General features: G+C 47.7%; 1 protein-coding gene across 1 annotated transcript in view; it reads left to right on the forward strand.

Moving 5' to 3' along the window:
* Positions 1-19,857, forward strand: part of LOC149430767 (vomeronasal type-2 receptor 26-like) — a 51,162-nt gene that overhangs the window by 14,852 nt on the left and 16,453 nt on the right. Inside the window, exon 2 of the mRNA XM_089666003.1 lies at positions 10,470-10,593. Coding sequence (XP_089522129.1) covers positions 10,470-10,593 — 124 coding nt within the window. The remainder of the gene's footprint in view (positions 1-10,469; positions 10,594-19,857) is intronic.

A 19,857-nucleotide genomic window follows, 5' to 3' on the forward strand; every position in this document is an offset into this window, starting at 1 on the left:
ACCCGCAGGGACTTCGTCGCTGCTCAAACTCCCTCCAACCCTGTTCCCCCTCATCACCCCTCTCCCATGGCCCCACCACTGCTCTGACCTCCACTTCCACCCCACCCTACATTCCTCATACTGAAGCCCCCCAACACTCCACACCTTTGACCTTACTACCATCGAGGAAGTCTCCAAGATCCTCTCTGATGCCCGCCTCACCACCTGTCCCCTCGAGCCTATCCCCTCAAAACTCCTACGACCTCCCTCCCCCTCCATCCTACGCTCCCTCACCCACATCTTTAATCTCTCCTTCTCCTCCGGCACTTTCCCCTCCCCTCTGAAACATGCACACATCACCCCCATACTTAAAAAGCCCTCCCTGGACCCCAATGACCCGAACAACCTCAGACCCATCTCCCTGCTCCCATTTACATCTAAACTCCTCAAGCGCCTAGTCTACACCCACCTAAGCTCTCACCTCAATGACAACAACCTCCTCGATCCCCTACAGTCTGGCTTCCGTCCCCTACACTCCACCAAAACTGCCTTACTCAAACTCTCCAACGACCTGCTAACCGCCAAAGCTAATGGCCACTATTCAGTGCTCCTACTCCTTGACCTCTCTGCGGCCTTCGACGCAGTTGACCACCCCCTCCTCCTCAAAAAACTACACTCCCTCGTCCTCAGAGATTCTGTTCTCTCCTGGCTCTCTTCCTACCTGTCACAACGCTCTTTCAGTGTTACCTATAATGCTACCACCTCCCCCTCTCTGTTGGGGTCTCTCAAGGCTCTGTCCTCAGGCCCCTTCTCTTCTCCATCTACACCTCCTCCCTTGGCCAACTCATACACTCTCACGGCTTCAACTACCAACTCTATGCCAACGACACACAAATCTATCTCTCAACCCCCCACCTCACCCCCTCGGTCTCCGCCCGAATCACACACCTACTGAGCGACATATCAGACTGGATGTCACTCCACTTCCTCAAACTGAACCTCTCCAAAACCGAGTTTCTTGTCTTCCCCCCAGCCCGGACACCACCGCCCATTGACTTCTCCATCACATCCCCACCATCAAACCCGCCCCGCAGGCCAGAGTACTTGGTGTCATTCTCGACTCCAACCTATCCTTCCAGCCCCAAGTCCAATCTTTAACAAACTCATGCAGACTCCACCTCCGCAACATCTCCAAAATCCGCACGTTCCTAACCCCAGAAACCACTAAACAGCTCATCCACTCCCTCATCATATCACGACTCGACTACTGAAACTCCCTCCTCACTGGCCTGCCTCGCCGCTGGCTATCCCCGCTTCAGTCCATCCTGAATACGGCTGCCAGACTCATTCACCTTTCCAACCACTCCATCTCCGCCACCCCCCTCTGCCAATCCCTCCACTGGCCTCCACTCAGTGTCCTCCACCCCCCTCTGCCAATCCCTCCACTGGCTTCCGATTGCACAACGGATCAAATTCAAAATCCTAACACTGACATACAAAGCCGTCCACCATACTGCCCCGAACTACATCACCGACCTAATATCCAAGTACCACCCAACACGCACACTCCGCTCCTCACAAGACCTCCTTCTCTCTAGTTCCCTGGTCTCCTCCTCCCATGCCTGCCTCCAGGACTTCTCCAGGGTGTCACCCATCCTCTGGAACTCCCTGCCCCAACCCATCAGATTATCACCTACTCTTCTCTCCTTTAGGCGCACCCTGAAAACCCATCTCTTCAGGGAAGCATACCCCACCCCCTGCTAACTAGCCGACCTCCTCCACTCTTCCTACCACTCCATCCCCCACAGCTATCTCCTCCTGTACCACTATCCCCTCCCTCCTAGATTGTAAGCTCCAAAGAGCAGGGCCCTCGATCCCCTCATGTTTTGCATTGTATTGGTATTGTTCTGTCACATGTTCTGTCCCCCTTTGTAATGTACAGCGCTGAGCAAACTATTGGAGCTTTATAAATACTGTATAATAATAATAAATATACCTCTGCTGTTACTACGATCCTATCCCAGATTACATAATAATTTTGTGACCAAAGTGAGATGGACAGCGATCTCCGACCTCCCTCTCACTGTCTGGAAAGTTGCAGTCAATAGAATGTTTGTTTCTCCCATACAGTTTTTAAATATAATTAAATAAATGGTTGGCTTTTAAAAAGGGGGGGATTTTTTTTACTAATTGTATATGCCATGTTAAGAGACACATTCAAAATAGTCCAGATTCATATATAATTGATATACATTTCATATATCGTATTTTTCATTCCATAAGATGCACTTAGGTTTTAGAGGAAGGAGACAAGAAAAAAAATATTCTGAACCAAGGAACTGCGGACATAGTACAGGAGATGACCAGAGACTGCGGACACAGTACAGGAGATGACCAGAGACTGCGGACACAGTACAGGAGATGACCAGAGACTGCGGACACAGTACAGGGGATGACCAGAGACTGCGGACACAGTACAGGGGATGACCAGAGACTGCGGACACAGTACAGGGGATGACCAGAGACTGCGGACAGTACAGGAGATGACCAGAGACTGCAGACACAGTACAGGAGATGACCAGAGACTGCGGACACAGTACAGGAGATGACCAGAGACTGCGGACATACTACAGGAGATGACCAGAGACTGCGGACACAGTACAGGAGATGACCAGAGACTGCGGACATACTACAGGGGATGACCAGAGACTGCGGACATAGTACAGGAGATGACCAGAGACTGCGGACACAGTACAGGGGATGACCAGAGACTGCGGACACAGTACAGGAGATGACCAGAGACTGCAGACATAGTACAGGAGATGACCAGAGACTGCGGACACAGTACAGGAGATGACCAGAGACTGCGGACACAGTACAGATGACCAGAGACTGCGGACACAGTACAGGAGATGACCAGAGACTGCGGACACAGTACAGGAGCTGACCAGAGACTGCGGACACAGTACAGGAGCTGACCAGAGACTGCGGACACAGTACAGGAGATGACCAGAGACTGCGGACACAGTACAGGAGATGACCAGAGACTGCGGACACAGTACAGATGACCAGAGACTGTGGACACAGTACAGGAGATGACCAGATACTGCAGACACAGTACAGGAGATGACCAGAGACTGCGGACACAGTACAGGAGATGACCAGAGACTGCAGACAGTACAGGAGATGACCAGAGACTGCGGACACAGTACAGGGGATGACCAGAGACTGCAGACACAGTACAGGAGATGACCGAAGACTGCGGACACGGTACAGGAGATGACCAGAGACTGCGAACACGGTACAGGAGATGACCAGAGACTGCGGACACGGTACAGGAGATGACCAGAGACTGCGAACACGGTACAGGGGATGACCAGAGACTGCGGACACGGTACAAGAGATGACCAGAGACTGCGGACACAGTACAGGGGATGACCAGAGACTGCGGACATAGTACAGGAGATGACCAGAGACTGCGGACACAGTACAGGAGATGACCAGAGACTGCGGACACAGTACAGGAGATGACCAGAGACTGCGGACACAGCACAGGAGACAGGAGATGACCAGAGACTGCAGACCTTTGGGGAGCGGGTACCCGAATTTGACAGGTACCTGCTCCCAATTCTGCTGCAATCACTCCTCTCCCCGTACAGGACCATTCACAAAGTGCAGCGTCTCTCGCACACGCGCAGTGGGCACCCGGCTGTGAAGCCGCAAGCTGTAACAGCCGGGTGCCCACACTGAAGATGATGAGGTGAGGAGGACACAGCTGGACCGAGGAGCAGGATCTGCTGCACAGAAGAGTCGAGCGACCGACCCGGTATTCTAACACGGCTGCGATGGGGGGAATACCAGGCCGGACACTCCATATTCACTCCATAAGATGCATAGACATTTTCCCCCATTTTTTGGCGGTAAAAAAGTGCGTCTTATAGAGCGAAAAATACGGTATATATATGGGTTGGACAAAATTTTGGAAACAAGTATGGTAAAAGAACAAAACGGCCTGAATTTTCCTGGGAATTAGCACATATACAGTGAAGTCTTTGATGGTGGAGAATGGAATCTGATATCACTCTTCATGCAAAAATCCAGAGTCACCATCCTGCTTATCAAGAGACAAAAAAGGCAGCGCTCTTCAAAGTGATATATCTCTAAACGAGTGAACACAGAAAATTTATGCCAAATAATGAAAAATGAATGATGCATAAATCAATACAAATTCAATAAAAAAAATATTTTTCAATCAGTGAAAAAAATATGTGAATAAGTGTCCAACATAAAGTCCAATAATTTATATAAATAAATAAAAAAAGTGCCAAAATTTGTGTCCATAAATCAATATTTCTTCTTTAACCACTTCCAGTCCAGCCCATGTACATAAACGGCCAGAAGGGAGCAGTGCAGGGGTGGGTGACCGTTTACGAACGACCTCCGCATTCACTGCCTGTGCGGACTAACCATTTGAGCACTTGGGCACTGCCTGAGGGCCCGGGGTCAGTAGGGGGCCCCATGAAATGCCTCTGGTACCTCTTTATAGGCATTTTTGGGTGTGCCTTGAGTGTGGACAAGGGCACAGGGGCCCCATGATCCCCTACTGCCTGGGGGACCCATGAGTTTTCAGTCTGCCCCTGCCTGTGCACACTCCCTGGGAGTGCACAGCACCACGATCCGGTGTCCGCTGTGTCCTCCGGACATAGTGGAACACCAATCATTGTACAGGACCTCTGTGTGAGGTCCCAATCATGTGATCACTGAATGGCCAATCAGTGATCGCATGCAGAGTAGTAAGTAAGATGTGACTTCTGACATCATTGCTTACTACGTGTGAAATCTGTGAATGATCATAGAGGTCACATGGTACAGGGCTATTCACAACAGCCTTGTACCATGTGACAAGCTGTGACCAATCACAGCTCTCACAGTATTTCTCAATGGCTGCAAGAATGCAGCCAGAGAGAAGGAGAAATTATTGCTTTTACAGCCTTTATAGGTGTAAAAGCAATGAGTGTTAAAAAAAAATCATCATCACCCACCACACGTAGTACAGTGTCACCATGGTGACACTGTACTGCTAGGGTGACGGTTTGGAAAAAAAAACTTAAATAATAATATTAAAAAAATAAAAATGTAAAAAAATGTTTTGAAAAATTATAATTTTTGGTTGTAAACTAATTTTGGTATTTTTGTTTTACTAAAAAGATAGCTGAATAGATTTTGGCCAAGATTTATGAAGAAAGATTATTTATTTGAAAAATTTTGTAAGAAAAACACTTTTTTTTTTCAAAATGTTTGGACTTTTTCATTTATATAGCAAAAAAAATAAAAATCCCAGTGGTGAATAAATACCACCTAAATAAAGTTTTATCTGTCTCAATAAAATGGTAAAAAATTCATTTGGGTAGTGTTGCATGACCGCGCAATTGTCATTCAAAGTGTGATAGTGCTGAAAGCTGAAAATTGGCCTGGACAGGAAAGGTGTGAAAATGTCCGGACTTGGAGTGGTTAAAGAGAGAGGTTTTCAGGGATTGTCTAAAGGTGGATAGATTAGGAGACAGCCGGACAGATTGGGGTAGGGAGTTCCATAGGATGGGAGAAACTCAGGAGAAGTCCTGGAGGCGAGCATGGGAAGAGGTGACATAGGAACTAGAGAGCAGAAGGTCTTCGGAGGATCGAATAGAGCGGTTTGGTTGATATTTTGAGACCAGGTTGGTGATGTAGCTGGGGGCAGAGTAGTGGATGGCTTTGTAAGTTGTTGTTAGTATTTTGAATTGTATTCAATGGGCGAGTGGAGGCCAGTGGAGGGATTGGTAGAGAGGGGAGAAGGACACTGAATGGAGGCCAGTGGAGGGATTGACAGAGAGGGGTGGAGGACACTGAATGGAGGTCAGTGGAGGGATTGGCAGAGAGGGGAGAAGGACACTGAATGGAGGCCAGTGGAGGGATTGGCAGAGAGGGGTGGAGGACACTGAATAGAGGTTAGCAGAGGGATTGGCAGAGAGGGGTGGAGGGCACTGAGTGGAGGTCAGTGGAAGGATTGTCAGAGAGGGCTGGAGGACACTGAATGGAGGCCAGTGGAGGGATTGGCAGAGAGGGGTGGAGGACACTGAGTGGAGGTCAGTGGTGGGTTTGGCAGAGAGGGGTGGAGGACAATGACCTCCACTCAGTGTCCTCCACCCCTCTCTGCCAATCCCTTCACTGGCCTCCACTCAGTGTCCTCCACCCCTCTCTGCCAATCCCTCCCTGAGATTAGGCAATCTTTGAAAACCTCTCTCTTCAGGGAAGCCTATCCTGCCCTCAGCTAATAATGGAATCTTCTACTCCTCCGACCAGCCCATCCCCCACAGTTATTACCTTTTGTACCACTAGCCCCTCCCTCCTAGATTGTAAGCTCCCAGGATCAGGGCCCTCCTATCCCTCTTGTATTGATCTGTATTGTTGCTGTATTGTCTCCCGTTATATTGTACAGCGCTGAGCAAACTGTTGGCGCCATAAATCCTGTATAATAATAACAATAACTTGGATCTAACCACTTTGTATTTTTTAATTAGACTTTAATTTCAGAACCTTTATACCTGTATATAGTAATGTGAGTATTTCTGTCTTCCATGCTCAAATATGTGAGAAATCTTCATTACACCGACCCAGACGGAGGCGAGATCTACTTCAATGAGAGAAGAGAAATCCCAACCGATCTTATTGTACAGAGCTGCCTTTATTTAAACAATATATCTTTTCCTCAAAGCAAAATTTCCATTTTTCAAGACCCGGATTTTGTACCCAAAACGTTTGATATGAGTAACATCTTCTGGAAAAATGGCAACGTAAGAAATGACTTCAATGTTTTCTGTTCATATCATTTGCTGAGGAGGTTCATAATTAGGATTTCTAGGAATTTGTGTCCTTGTTTTAAGATATAGCAGCAGATACGTCTGTTCATGAAAGGGGTCATTCTTGGAGTCGGTGAAGGTTGTTAACTGCCATCATTTTGTGCAAAGTTTCCTATAAGTGATCCTATAAGTGATCTATTTCCTACTTTGTGTATGTATGTGTTATGACATAAAGTTGTCATAGAAGGAAATGAGGTCTGTAAATCTCTGACATACAGTATGACACGGGATATAATTATTACAGAAAACAGCAGCATTAAAATCAGGAAATTATTAGTAATACATCCAATTGGTCCCTCAAAGCAGTTCAGGATATCCATGGAATGTATAAAAGAAATATAAATGGATAGGTCCTCACCTCCTTCCTGGTCCCTATTCTTTCCTGGTCCAGATCCTCTCCTTCTTCCTGGTCCCGATCCTCGCCTCCTTCCTGGTCCCCATCCTCACCTCCTTCCTGGTCCCGATCCTTGCCTCCTTCCTGTTCCCAATCCTCTCCTCCTTCCTGGTCCCAATCCGTGCCTCCTTCCTGGTCCTGATTCTTGTCTCCTTCCTGTTCCCGATCCTCTCCTCCTTCCTGGTCCCGATCCTTGCCTCCTTCCTGGTCCCGGTCCTCGCCTCCTTCCTGGTCCCTATTCTCTCCTCTTTCCTGGTCCAGATCCTCTCCTTCTTCCTGGCCCCAATCCTCACCTCCTTCCTGGTCCCAATCCTCACCTCCTTCCTGGTCCCCATCCTCGCCTCCTTCCTGTTCCCGATCTTCTCCTCCTTCCTGGTCCCGATCCTCGCCTCCTTCCTGGTCCCGATCCTCGCCTCCTTCCTGTTCCCGATCCTCTTCTCCTTCCTGGTCCCGATCCTCGCCTCCTTCCTGTTCCCGATCCTCGGCTCCTTCCTGTTCCCGATCCTCTCCTCCTTCCTGGTCTCAATCCTCGCCTCCTTCCTGTTCCCGATCCTCGCCGCCTTCTTGTTCCCGATCCTCTCCTCCTTCCTGGTCCCGATCCTCGCCTCCTTCCTGTTCCCGATCCTCGCCGCCTTCTTGTTCCCGATCCTCTCCTCCTTCCTGGTCCCGATCCTCGCCTCCTTCCTGGTCCCGATCCTCGCCTCCTTCCTGGTTCCCATTATCGCCTCCTTCCTGGTCCCGATCCTCACCTCCTTCCTGGTCCTGATCCTCGCCTCTTTCCTGGTCCCCATCCTCCCCTCATTCCTGGTCCTGATTCTCGTCTCCTTCCTGTTCCCGATCCTCTCCTCCTTCCTGGTCCCGATCCTCACCTCCTTCCTGGTTCCCATTATCGCCTCCTTCCTGGTCCCGATCCTCACCTCTTTCCTGGTCCTGATCCTCGCCTTCTTCTTGTTCCCGATCCTCTCCTCCTTCCTGGTCCCGATCCTTGCCTCCTTCCTGTTCCCGATCCTCGCCTCCTTCCTGGTACCGATCCTCGCCTCCTCCTGTTCCCGATCCTCGCCTCCTTCCTGGTCCCGATCCTCGCCTCCTTCCTGGTTCCCATTATCGCCTCCTTCCTGGTCCCGATCCTCACCTCCTTCCTGGTCCTGATCCTCGCCTCTTTCTTGGTCCCCATCCCGCCTCCTTCCTGGTCCTGATTCTCGTCTCCTTCCTGTTCCCGATCCTCTCCTCCTTCCTGGTCCCGATCCTCGCCTCCTTCCTGGTTCCCATTATCGCCTCTTTCCTGGTCCCCATCCTCGCCTCCTTCCTGGTCCTGATTCTCGTCTCCTTACTGGTGCCAAACCTCTCCTCCTTCCTGGTCCCGATCCTCACCTCCTTTCGGGGATGTCACTTCTGCTCGTGCATTCCACACGGGGGTTCCGGTGCACTTCCTCATATACACAGGGCATCCCGGCTCTGTTCTCCCATCTTCCAGCCCAGATGACAGCGGCAGACCCTGCTAAAGGAGCGAGCTAAGGACCTACTAATCTGATACGTCTGATGTTTGTTGTCATCTTGTGAGTGTTTTAACCTATTTAACCCCTCCCCCTGCAGAGGCTTCCCCCCCTTCCTGACCAGGCCATTTTTTGCGTTACGGCACTGCATTACTGTAACATACAATTGCGCGGTCATGCAACGCTGCACACAAATTAAATTTACATCCTTTTTTCCCCACAAATTGAGCTTTCTTTTGGTGGAATTTGATCACCTGTGCAGTTTTTATTTTTTGTGCTATAATCAAAAAAAGACCAACAATTTTGAGGAAAAAAACAAGATTTTGGACTTTTTGTTATTAAACATGTCCAGTAAAAAAAAAAAAAAAAATCAAATTTCGTCATAAATTTCGGTCAATATGTATTCTGCTCCGTGTCTTTGCTAAAAAAATCCCAATACGTGTAAATTAATTGGTTTACATGAAAGTTATAGCGTTCACAAATAGCTGTATAGATACTGAGATTTTTTTTTTCTGCTAGTAATGGCGACAATCAGTGACTTTTAGCGGGAATGCGGCAGACATTCTGACACTGGGGGGGAACCAACTTGGTGTCACTGACATCCCAGTGATACCAATACAGCAATCAGTGCTAATAAAAAGCACTGACACTGTACTAATGGCCCTGGGCAGGAAGGGGTTAACATCTGGGATGATCAAAGGGTTAACTGTGTGCTGGGAGTGTATTACTAGGGGGTGGTGGTGTGTGCTTCACTGTAATCACACTTCTCTGGATGGCTGTGCTGTGCAGTGTGCCCCAGCTGACAGGGAGGAGGACTGTTAGCAAACAAAACAATCTTTCTCCCCCTCGAAGATGCTCGGTAATCACTGGGCGCCGGAATACCGGCCAGGAGACGGTTATTGACAGCCGCTTGCATTACGATTGGTCCTAGTTAAGACCCAGATCATACTGTTCTCTTTGTGGGGGGAAGCCCCCTGCACCAAAGCACCCCTCCATGTTGAGGGCATGTGCCCTGGTGTGGTTTGGAGGGGTGTCAATCACCCCCCCCCCCTCTTTCCTGCCCTGTCTGGTCAGGAAATAAGCAAATAAGGGTCTGGTACGGATTTGGGGGAGACCTCAAGTCATTTATTTTTTTTTTAATTTTGGAGGGTCATTTATTTTCTTTAACTATCTGTACTGTCCTGACATTTGGGGGATATCTGTACTGTTCGGACATTCTTGGACCTCAAGAAATTAGATTGGCCGTCAGTACTTCAGGATTGATCGATTTTCAGATCTATACCATAGTTTGTGAACTCTATAACTTTCCTACAGACTAAATAATAAATACTGATTTGGGTTATTTTCACCAAAGACATGTAGCAGAATACATCTCGGCCTAAATTTATGAAGAACAATTATTTATTTGCAAACTTTTATAACAGAAACAAAGAAAAAGTGTTTTTTTTTCAAACTTTTCGATTTTTTATTGTTAATTTAGCAAAAAAATAATGATTAAATACCACCAAAAGAAAGCTCTAGTTGTGTGAAGACAATGATAAAATTTTAGTTTGGGTACAATGTTGTATGACCGCGCAATTGTCATTCAAAGTGTGAGAGCGCTGAAACCTGAAAATTGGCCTGGACAGGAAGGGGGTAAAAGTGCCCGGTATGGAAGTAGTTAATAATAATAATAATGATAATAATAATAATAATTTCTGATTTCAGGTTCCGATATCTCGATGCTCAGATCCCTGTTTACCCGGCAGCAGAAAAACGTTTGGCTCTTCCATATATAAATGCTGCTATGAGTGCGTCCCGTGTCCGGAAGGAGAGATATCCGATATTTCCGGTACGGTTTGTATTTGTTAGTAAGTGAATGTTGGACTCGGCAGACTTTACCAATGTAGTTAACCGGTTCCGTGCCGCCCTATAGCAGAAATACTGCTACAGCTCGGAACGGGAGCGCACAATCATGTATATACAGTTGTGTTCAAAATAATAGCAGTGTGTTGAAAAAAGTGAATAAAGCTGAAAATCCTTCTAATAGCTTTTATTTCCATCCACACAAATGCATTGGGAACACGACACATTCTATTCCAAATCACAACATGAAGAAAAATACATCAAATTTGTGTTGTTCCTCTAAAAAAATGGAAGAAAAGTGAATATTAGACGGTTCAAAAAAATAGCAGTGTTTGTATTCTTCTTTACAAACTCAAACATTCACTATATAAACTGAGAAATGTTTGAAGATTTTGCTTTCCTTTGAATCACTTAACCCCTCGCCTACAGGGCACTTCTACCCCCTTCCTGCCCACAGGGCACTTCTACCCCCTTCCTGCCTACAGGGCACTTCTACCCCCTTCCTGCCTACAGGTCACTTCTACCCCCTTCCTGCCTACAGGGCACTTCTACCCCCTTCCTGCCTACAGGACACTTCTACCCCCTTCCTGCCTACAGGGCACTTCTACCCCCTTCATGCGCACCGGGCACTTCTACCTCCTTCCTGCCTACAGGGCACTTCTACCCCCTTCCTGCCTACCGGGCGCTTCTACCCCCTTCCTGCCTACCGGGCACTTTTACCCCCTTCCTGCCTACAGGGCACTTCTACCCCCTTCCTGCCTACCGGGCACTTCTACCCCCTTCCTGCCTACCGGGCACTTCTACCCCCTTCCTGCCTACCGGGCGCTTCTACCCCCTTCCTGCCTACCGGGCACTTCTACCCCCTTTCTGCCTACAGGACACTTCTACCCCCTTCCTGCCTACAGGGCGCTTCTACCCCCTTCCTGCCTACAGGGCACTTCTACCTCCTTCCTGCCTACAGGGCACTTCTACCCCCTTCCTGCCTACAGGGCACTTCTACCCCCTTCCTGCCTACAGGGCACTTCTACCCCCTTCCTGCCTACAAGGCGCTTCTACCCCCTTCCTGCCTACCGGGCTCTTCTACCCCCTTCCTGCCTACAGGACACTTCTACCCCCTTCCTGCCTACAGGACACTTCTACCCCCTTCCTGCCTACCGGGCACTTCTACCCCCTTCCTGCCTACAGGGCACTTCTACCCCCTTCCTGCCTACAGGGCACTTCTACCCCCTTCCTGCCTACCGGGCGCTTCTACCCCCTTCCTGCCTACCGGGCACTTCTACCCCCTTCCTGCCTACCGGGCGCTTCTACCCCCTTCCTGCCTACCAGGCACTTCTACCCCCTTCCTGCCTACAGGGCACTTCTACCCCCTCCCTGCCTACAGGGCACTTATACCCCCTTCCTGCCCAGGCCAATTTCCAGTTTTTAGCGCTGTCACACTTTGAATGACAATTGCGCGGTCATGCAACACTGTACCCATATGAACTTTTTATCATTTTTTTGAGACAGATAGAGCTTTATTTTGGTGGTATTTAATCACCTCGGGGATTTTTATTTTTTAGTTTTTGTTATACAATTTTGTAAATAAGTGATTTTTCTCCTTCACTGATGTGAGCTAATGAGGCTGCAGTGATGGGCACTGATAGGCTGCACTGATGGACACTGATGAGGAGGCACTGGTAGGTTGCACTGATGGGCATTGATAGGCATCACTGATGGGCACTGAAAGGCAGCACTGATACATGACACTGATATATGGCACTGATAGGCAGCAATAATAGGCAGCACTGACTGGCACTAATAGGCAGCACTGACTGGCACTGTTAGGCGGCACTGACTGGCACTGATAGGCGGCACTTACTGGCACTGTTAGGCGGCACTGACTGGCACTGATAGGCGGCACTGACTGGCACTGATAGGCGGCACTGACTGGCACTGATAGGCGGCACTGATAGGCGACATTGACTGGCACTGATAGGTGGCACTGATTGGCATTGATAGGTGGCACTGACTGGCACTGATGGGTGACATTGAAAGGCAGCTCAGATGGGCACTGATATGTGGCATTGGTGTGCACTGGTATGCACTGATATGTGGCATTGATGTGGCACTAATGGGCACTGGCATGTGACACTGATGAGCACTGACTGCTGGCACTGATGGACACTGACAGGTGGCACTTCTGGGGCCACACTGATCATCAGTGCCTTGATGATCAGTGTAGATGTCCCCTCCGAGGATTGCCGATTACCGGCTCTCCTCTCCTCTGTCAGTGTGACAGCTCGAGAGGAGAGAAATGCCGATAACCGGCATTTCTATGTTTACATGTGATCAGCTGTGATTGGACACAGCTGATCACATGACCGAGCCAACATCATCGTGATCCGCTGTGTTCAAGGGACACAGTGCCCCGGCGATCGCCACGCTGTGCGCTCCCTGAACCGCGCATTCGCAGTGAGAATGGGTGGACGTCATATGATGTCCTATCAGAACGAGAGAACCACCTTGTGCCCGTCATACTATAGGGTGGTCGGAAGGTGGTTAATGAATATTTGGTTGTAGTCGCACTGTTTCTGAGAACTGCTGTACATCTGTGTTGCATGGAGTCACCCAACTTCTGGCCCCTGTGATCAGGTATTCCAGCCCAGGATGATTGGACCACATTCCACAGTTCTTCTCTATTTCTTGGTTTTGCCTCAGAAACTGCATTTTTGATGTCACCCCACAAGTTTTCTATTAGATGAAGATCCGGGGATTGGGCTGGCCACTCCATAACGTCCATCTTGTTGGTCTGGAACCAAGATGTTGCACGTTTACTGGTGTGTTTGGGGTCGTTGTCTTGTTGGAACACCCATTTCAAGGGCATTTCCTCTTCAGCATAAGGCAGCATGACCTCTTCAAGTATTCTGATGGATTCAAACTGATCCCTGATCCCTGGTATGTGATAAATAGGCCCAACACCGTAGTATGAGAAACATCCCCATATCATGATGCTTGCACCACCATGCTTCACGGTCTTCACAGTGTACTGTGGCTTGAATTCAGTGTTTGGGGGTCGTCTGACAAACTGTCTCCGCCCACTAGACCCAAAAAGAACAATCTTACTTTCATTCGTCCACAAAATGTTGCGCCATTTCTCTTTAGGCCAGTCAATGTGCTCTTTGGCAGATTGTAACCTCTTCAGCACACGTCTTTTTTCCAACAGTGGGACTTTGCGGGGACTTCTTGCAGATAGCTTGGCTTCACATCGGCGTCTTCTAATTGTAACAGTCCTCACAGGGAACGTCACACCTTCTTTCATCTTCCTGGAGCTGATTGTTGGCTGAGTCCGCACCATTTTGGCTATTCTTCTATCCATTCCAATGGTAGTTTTTCGCTTTCTTCCGCGTCTTTCAGGTTTTGGTTGCCATTTTAAAGCATTTGTGATCATTTTAGCTGAGCAGCCGATCATTTTCTGCACTTCTTTATATGTTTTCCCCTCTCCAATCAACTTTTTAATCAAGGTACGCTGTTCTTCTGAACAATTTCTGGAACGACCCATTTTCCTCCAAATTTCAGAGAGAAAAGCACTGTAACCAGCATGTCCAACATTTGCTGCCTTCCTTCCTTAAATAAGGGCAATAATTGCCACCTGTTTCTCAAAGAATGAATGACCTCACTAATAGAACTCCACACGGCTATTATTTTGAACACGCCCCTTTCAATGAGTGATTCAATGACACAGAATCAGCAGCATGCATGTCATGACTGTTGGGTCTGTTGGATTTCTATGACTCTACTACACCTGCTAGGAAATTATTTGCCATGTAGAAATATCATTTCTACCAAAAGCAGTGATTGATCCGGTTAGTGATGTCTGACTGCTAATATTTTGGACACAACTGTATATGTGATTTTGCAGTTCTGGGTAGCACAGCCATTTGCAGCCTCGGCTGTCAATCACCGGGTCCCAGACGGTGATTACTTGCTGGCAGACGGTGATCGCCGAGTATCTCCAACAGGGGGGAGACCTGTGTATAGACAACACAGATCTCTCACCTGTCAGCTCCTGCACATTGCTTTGTATGGCTCTGCATAGCAGCATGCTTACAGTGAAACAGAAACAGCACACAGGTAACCCTTTGATCCCCCCACACGTTTACCCCCTCCTGCCCAGTGCCATTAGTTTAGTGTTGGTGCTTTTTATTAGCACTGATCACTATATTGGTGTCACTGGGGATGTCAGTGACACCAAGTCTCCCCCCCAGTGTCAGAATGCCCGGCGCAGTCCCACTATAAGTCACTGATCGCTGCCATTACTAGTAAAAAAAAATCCAGTATATATCCCGCCATTTGTAGACAATATAACTTTCATGTATACCAATTAATTTACACTTATTGGGATTTTTTTTTAGAAAATACACGGAGCCGAATACATATTGACCTAAATTTGTGACAAAATTAGATTTTTTTAAATTTTTTTACTGGACATGTTTTATAGCAAAAAGTCAAAAATATAGGTTTTCTCCTGAAAATTGGCACTTTTTCAAATAGGCCTCACCTGTCACAACCCTGGCAAATAGATGACACTAGAAGTCGCAAGAGATACAGCCGTGCTTTTGAGCGAGTATGGAGTAAAACCAAATCCCTGAAAGACTTCACCCTCTACAAATCCCTCCTTCTCAAATACAGCTCCTGCCTCCATACTGCTAAACAAACCTACTACACGAGTCTCACCAAAACCCTCTCATCCAAATCCTGTCAACTCTTTTCTACCTTTAATTCCTTACTTCACCCCACACTGCCTCCAGCCACCAACTAGCTTACTGCCCAGGATATTACCAATCATTTCAAAAACAAAATCAACACAATTCGCCATAAGATAGCCAACATCCAGCTTTTTCCCCTAATCAACACACCAAGTCCAACCACACTCAACACTTTCCTCCTTCAACCCTGTTACCACTGAGGAAGTTGCCAATCTCCTTTCCTCTGTCCACCTCACCACCTTTCCCCTGGACCTGGCCTCTCGCAATTACTATGACCACCTTCCTGCTCCATGATAAACTCTAAAACCCACATCTTCAACCTTTCCCTCTCTTTAAGCATGTTTGCCTCCATGAGCAAACATTTACTGGCCACCCCCATACTTAAAAAATCCTCACTGGACCCCACCTGTTTGAATAACCTAAGACCCAGCTACCTGCTCCCATTTGCATCCAAGCTTCTTGAATGCTTTATCCACAATGGTATGAGTTGCTACCTCCTTGACAACAACCCTCTCAATCCCCTACAGTTCTGCTTCCTCCCACAACGTTCCATTAAAAATGCGCTATTAAAACTCACTAATGACCTCCTAACTGCTAAAACCAAAGGCCAGTACTCCAAATCATACTCTTAGACCTTTCTGCTGCTTTTGACACAGTTGACCACTCATTCGTTCTCAACAAACTCCACTCCCTTGGCCTCCATGACTCTGCTCTTTCCTGGTTATTCTGGTACCTATCTCAGTGCACTTTTAGTGTCACATACAATACCATCTACTCTGCTCCTCTTTCTCTTTCTGTTGGGGTCCCCCAAGGCTCCGTCCTTGGGCTCCTCCTCTTCTCTCACTATATCTCTTCCATAGGCAAGTTGATAACCTCCCATGGCTTCCAATGCCATCCTCATGCTGATGACACCCAGATCTATCTCTCAACTTCTCAATTCACCCCCTCAATCCCCTTACAGATCACAAATTTACAAATTGACATATCAGTATGGATGTCACACCACTACCTCAAACTCAATCTTTCTAAAACTGAGCTTGTAATAGTTCCTCCTTCTGTATCCCCTCCCCATGACTTTACCATTTAGTTCAATGGCACAACCAATGGTCCCTCCACACATGCTAGGTGTAATCCTAATGGTGCTAAGTGTAATCTTAGACTCTAACCTCTCCTTCAGCCCCCACATCCAATATCTGGCTAAATTTTGCCGCCTCAAACATGGGAACATTTCTAGAATTCGCCCCTTCCTGACTAAAGACACCACACAACAGCTTAATTACTCCTTGATTATTTCCCAACTTGACTACAACTCCCTGCTCACTGGCCTACCCTTATACTGGCTATCCTTCAGTCTGTTATGAATGCTGCTGCCAGACTAATGCACCTTACTAACCAATCCATGACTACTGCCCCTCTGCCTATCTCTTCACTGGCTTCAACTAGCCCAACATATAAATTTAAAATACTAACCACAACATGCAAGGCCATCCACAACATCGCCCTCAGCTACATCACCAACCTCACCTGCAAATATTGTCCTCTCCTCCCAAGACCTCCTGCTCTCCAGTTACCTCCTCTCACACTCACCTCCAGGACTTCTCTAGAGCCTCGCCCATCCTCTGGAAGATGGTCACGTAAAAGCAAAGGATTTGAGTCTCTGTAGCATGACCTCCGACAGGTTCAAGCTGAGTGCCTCAGACTTCTGATCATTTATTTGAAAATTAGATAATTCACCATAACATCTAAATTCAGCCATCAAGTTGGGAATGGTGACATCCAGTTAACTGCTAAAAAAGAGCAGATCATCTGACCTTATGGTATTTATGCCCAGCCAAGATATTATGAATGTTCTGCTTGTTCCTACCATAGTGTAGAAATGGTTCACACATTAAAAGGAAATTGAGGGGTGAAAAGCCACAACCGTGTCTTGTAGCATGTGTAAGAGGGAAAGGAGACAAGAGCAATCCATCAGCACCTGTGCTGTGACTCAGTCCACATTCTCATAGTAGGACTATGGCCTATGTGTAAGGGAATTCCTGTGAGACAATTGGCTAATAGAAATGCACATGTGCACAGCAATCTCCGCACAGAAATGCGCAACCACGCACAAGCACGTGCACACGCCCAGTGAATATTGGCACCAGATGGACTATTTAAAGGATGCTTCTGCCTGTGCTTAGTGCTGACTGGTCTTCAGCTGTTTCCCTGTGTCCTGCTGTGTCCCTGTATGATCTCCTTGTTGCTGACCCAGCTTGTTCCTGAGCTGACTTCGGATTCCGCTCCTGCCTTGTTGCTGACCCGGCTTGTTCCTGACCTGACTTCAAATTCCACTCCTGCCTTGTTGCTGACCCGGCTTGTTCCTGACCTGACTTTGGATTCCACTCTTGCATTGATGCTCGTTCCTGACTTCAGCTTGCTTATGATTTTGTACCTCGCTGTCCGCCTATTGATGACCTTGGCTATCCCTGTGACATTGCTCTTGTCTCCAATCCCAGCTTCCTGCCCTGCTCAAGTGCCCACCTGGCTTCTATTATACCAGCTCTGCACACCATAAACTGTTCTTGCTTCAAGGCAGCTGGGAGATCTGACACATCACTTATCCTGATCCTGTTGTGCAAGCGGAGTGCCCTTTTAACCCAGGTGGGATTCCGAAACATCACTACCCTTCCTGAACCGATGGTTCGCCAATCTCTTCAGGACTCCAACTGCAAGCTCTTCAGACACCTGCTGGCACTTTTGTTCTCCTGGTCCCTCGGCACCCTCTGTTCCACTTCCAGCAGGGTCAGGGCTAGGGACACAAATGAGGCCGACCTCGTCATTTCATTCTCCAATCAGGTACGTGACACTATGTCTTCCAGTGTGACCCTAATGAACGACAAATTCACGCTGTCAAAGGCCTTCTTTTTTAACTCTTCCAGTTCACGATGCTGTCCAGAACCTTTTTTCATCATGAAAAATGCATGCAAAGTGTTTTCAAGGTGCTCAGATGGACAAAACACTGAACACAGGATATTCCTACCAAGCTTGTCACACATTGTAATGAACAATTCACACCTCAGACCTCTCCTACCCTTGGAAACAAAAGATATGTTAATGACTATTCACACCTCAAATTCCTCATGAAGACTGTCACGGATCCCCCACACGCACACGCCCACAGCGACTAGCTAACAAAGGTGCGCACATGCGGCCGTGACTTGGGGTAAGAGGGAATAAAGGGGACTTAACTTTGAATATATAATCCCGTATATAAGATCAGCCGTGATATACTTCCACAGCCCGCACTACCTTTTGGCCACCACCAGAGGGAGACTCCGCTCCAATCCAGCTGGTCGAACACACACACTGGCAGATACAAATCTTATATACAATCTGGTGCACTGATTAGAGTTGAGGAGCAGCTTAGTAATCACACACCCTTCTAGAGTCCCTCCAGCTATCCTACAGCTTGAACCCGGTGTTAATCACCCTTCCACTGTCCACACACCCCCACACCAGACACACCACAAAAGGTAGCCTGCCACCACCCAGCAGTTTATCCGCTGAACGGTCTGCTGAGACACCCCACACACACACAGATCTCCATCTGGCCAATCTGTTACCTTTACAATCTGCACGCAATCTGCCCACACGCAGTGCAATTGCATACAGATTGGCAATGAGCTTGACCGAGTGTTTAAAGGCACTAAAATACAATACAATCTAATCTCTCCAATCTAATCTCTTAAGTATACAGAAGTCACTAATTAATTTTAAGATTTAATTTCCCGAAAGTGGGCAGTGACTAAAATATGTACAAAATACAAAAAGTTACACAAATATAAAAAATACAAGAAGACACACAAATGACTATTCACTATAAAATAACAGGGAATAAAAGACAGAAGTAAAACTTTACCAGGATTTACCCTTCGACTAGAGCAAGTCAGAAAAATCAGCAATCTGTTGGTCGATCAACCGGCTCCATACGAATTACAACGTCCCAATGTCCGGGTACTCCATTTATGGGGATATTGACGTAGGCGGTAAATTAGTCCTCGGACAATTGACCCTGGGGGGGTGTTCCTGTACCTGCCCACAGGATGTTCTGGGTGCTGACCTGCCCAAGTTCAATCGGGCCAAGACCGGCTTGAAACACCAAGTCAGGGATTGGATTTCCGACACCAGCGCATCAGTCCGATTGCTACAGTACCAAACACTGTTCAACTGTCACACTCCAGCACCACCTAACCATTTCCTGCATTTTCCTGGCCTTCTACCTAAGCCACAAATATGGTTTTCATACGTCGGTGTGGTGCACAGCGTGCACTATTAGAAGGAAGTATTTCCATCTCTCTGCAACTAATATTTTAGTTTTTATGAGAGGTGAAACATACCTCTTTGATGTATGGATATACTTTTAGCTCCCCAGACAGATCGGAGACCCCCCCTGCTGTCATGAAGCCAAAATGTCTGGAACCATTTCCCCAGAAGGTGACAAAACCTTATTAGCACTTAGGTGTCAC

This window comes from Staurois parvus, unplaced genomic scaffold (genome assembly GCF_062004578.1).
Source record: "Staurois parvus isolate SC_StPar_1 unplaced genomic scaffold, SC_StPar_1.0 ptg002461l, whole genome shotgun sequence".
NCBI classification, from domain to species: Eukaryota; Metazoa; Chordata; class Amphibia; order Anura; family Ranidae; genus Staurois; species Staurois parvus.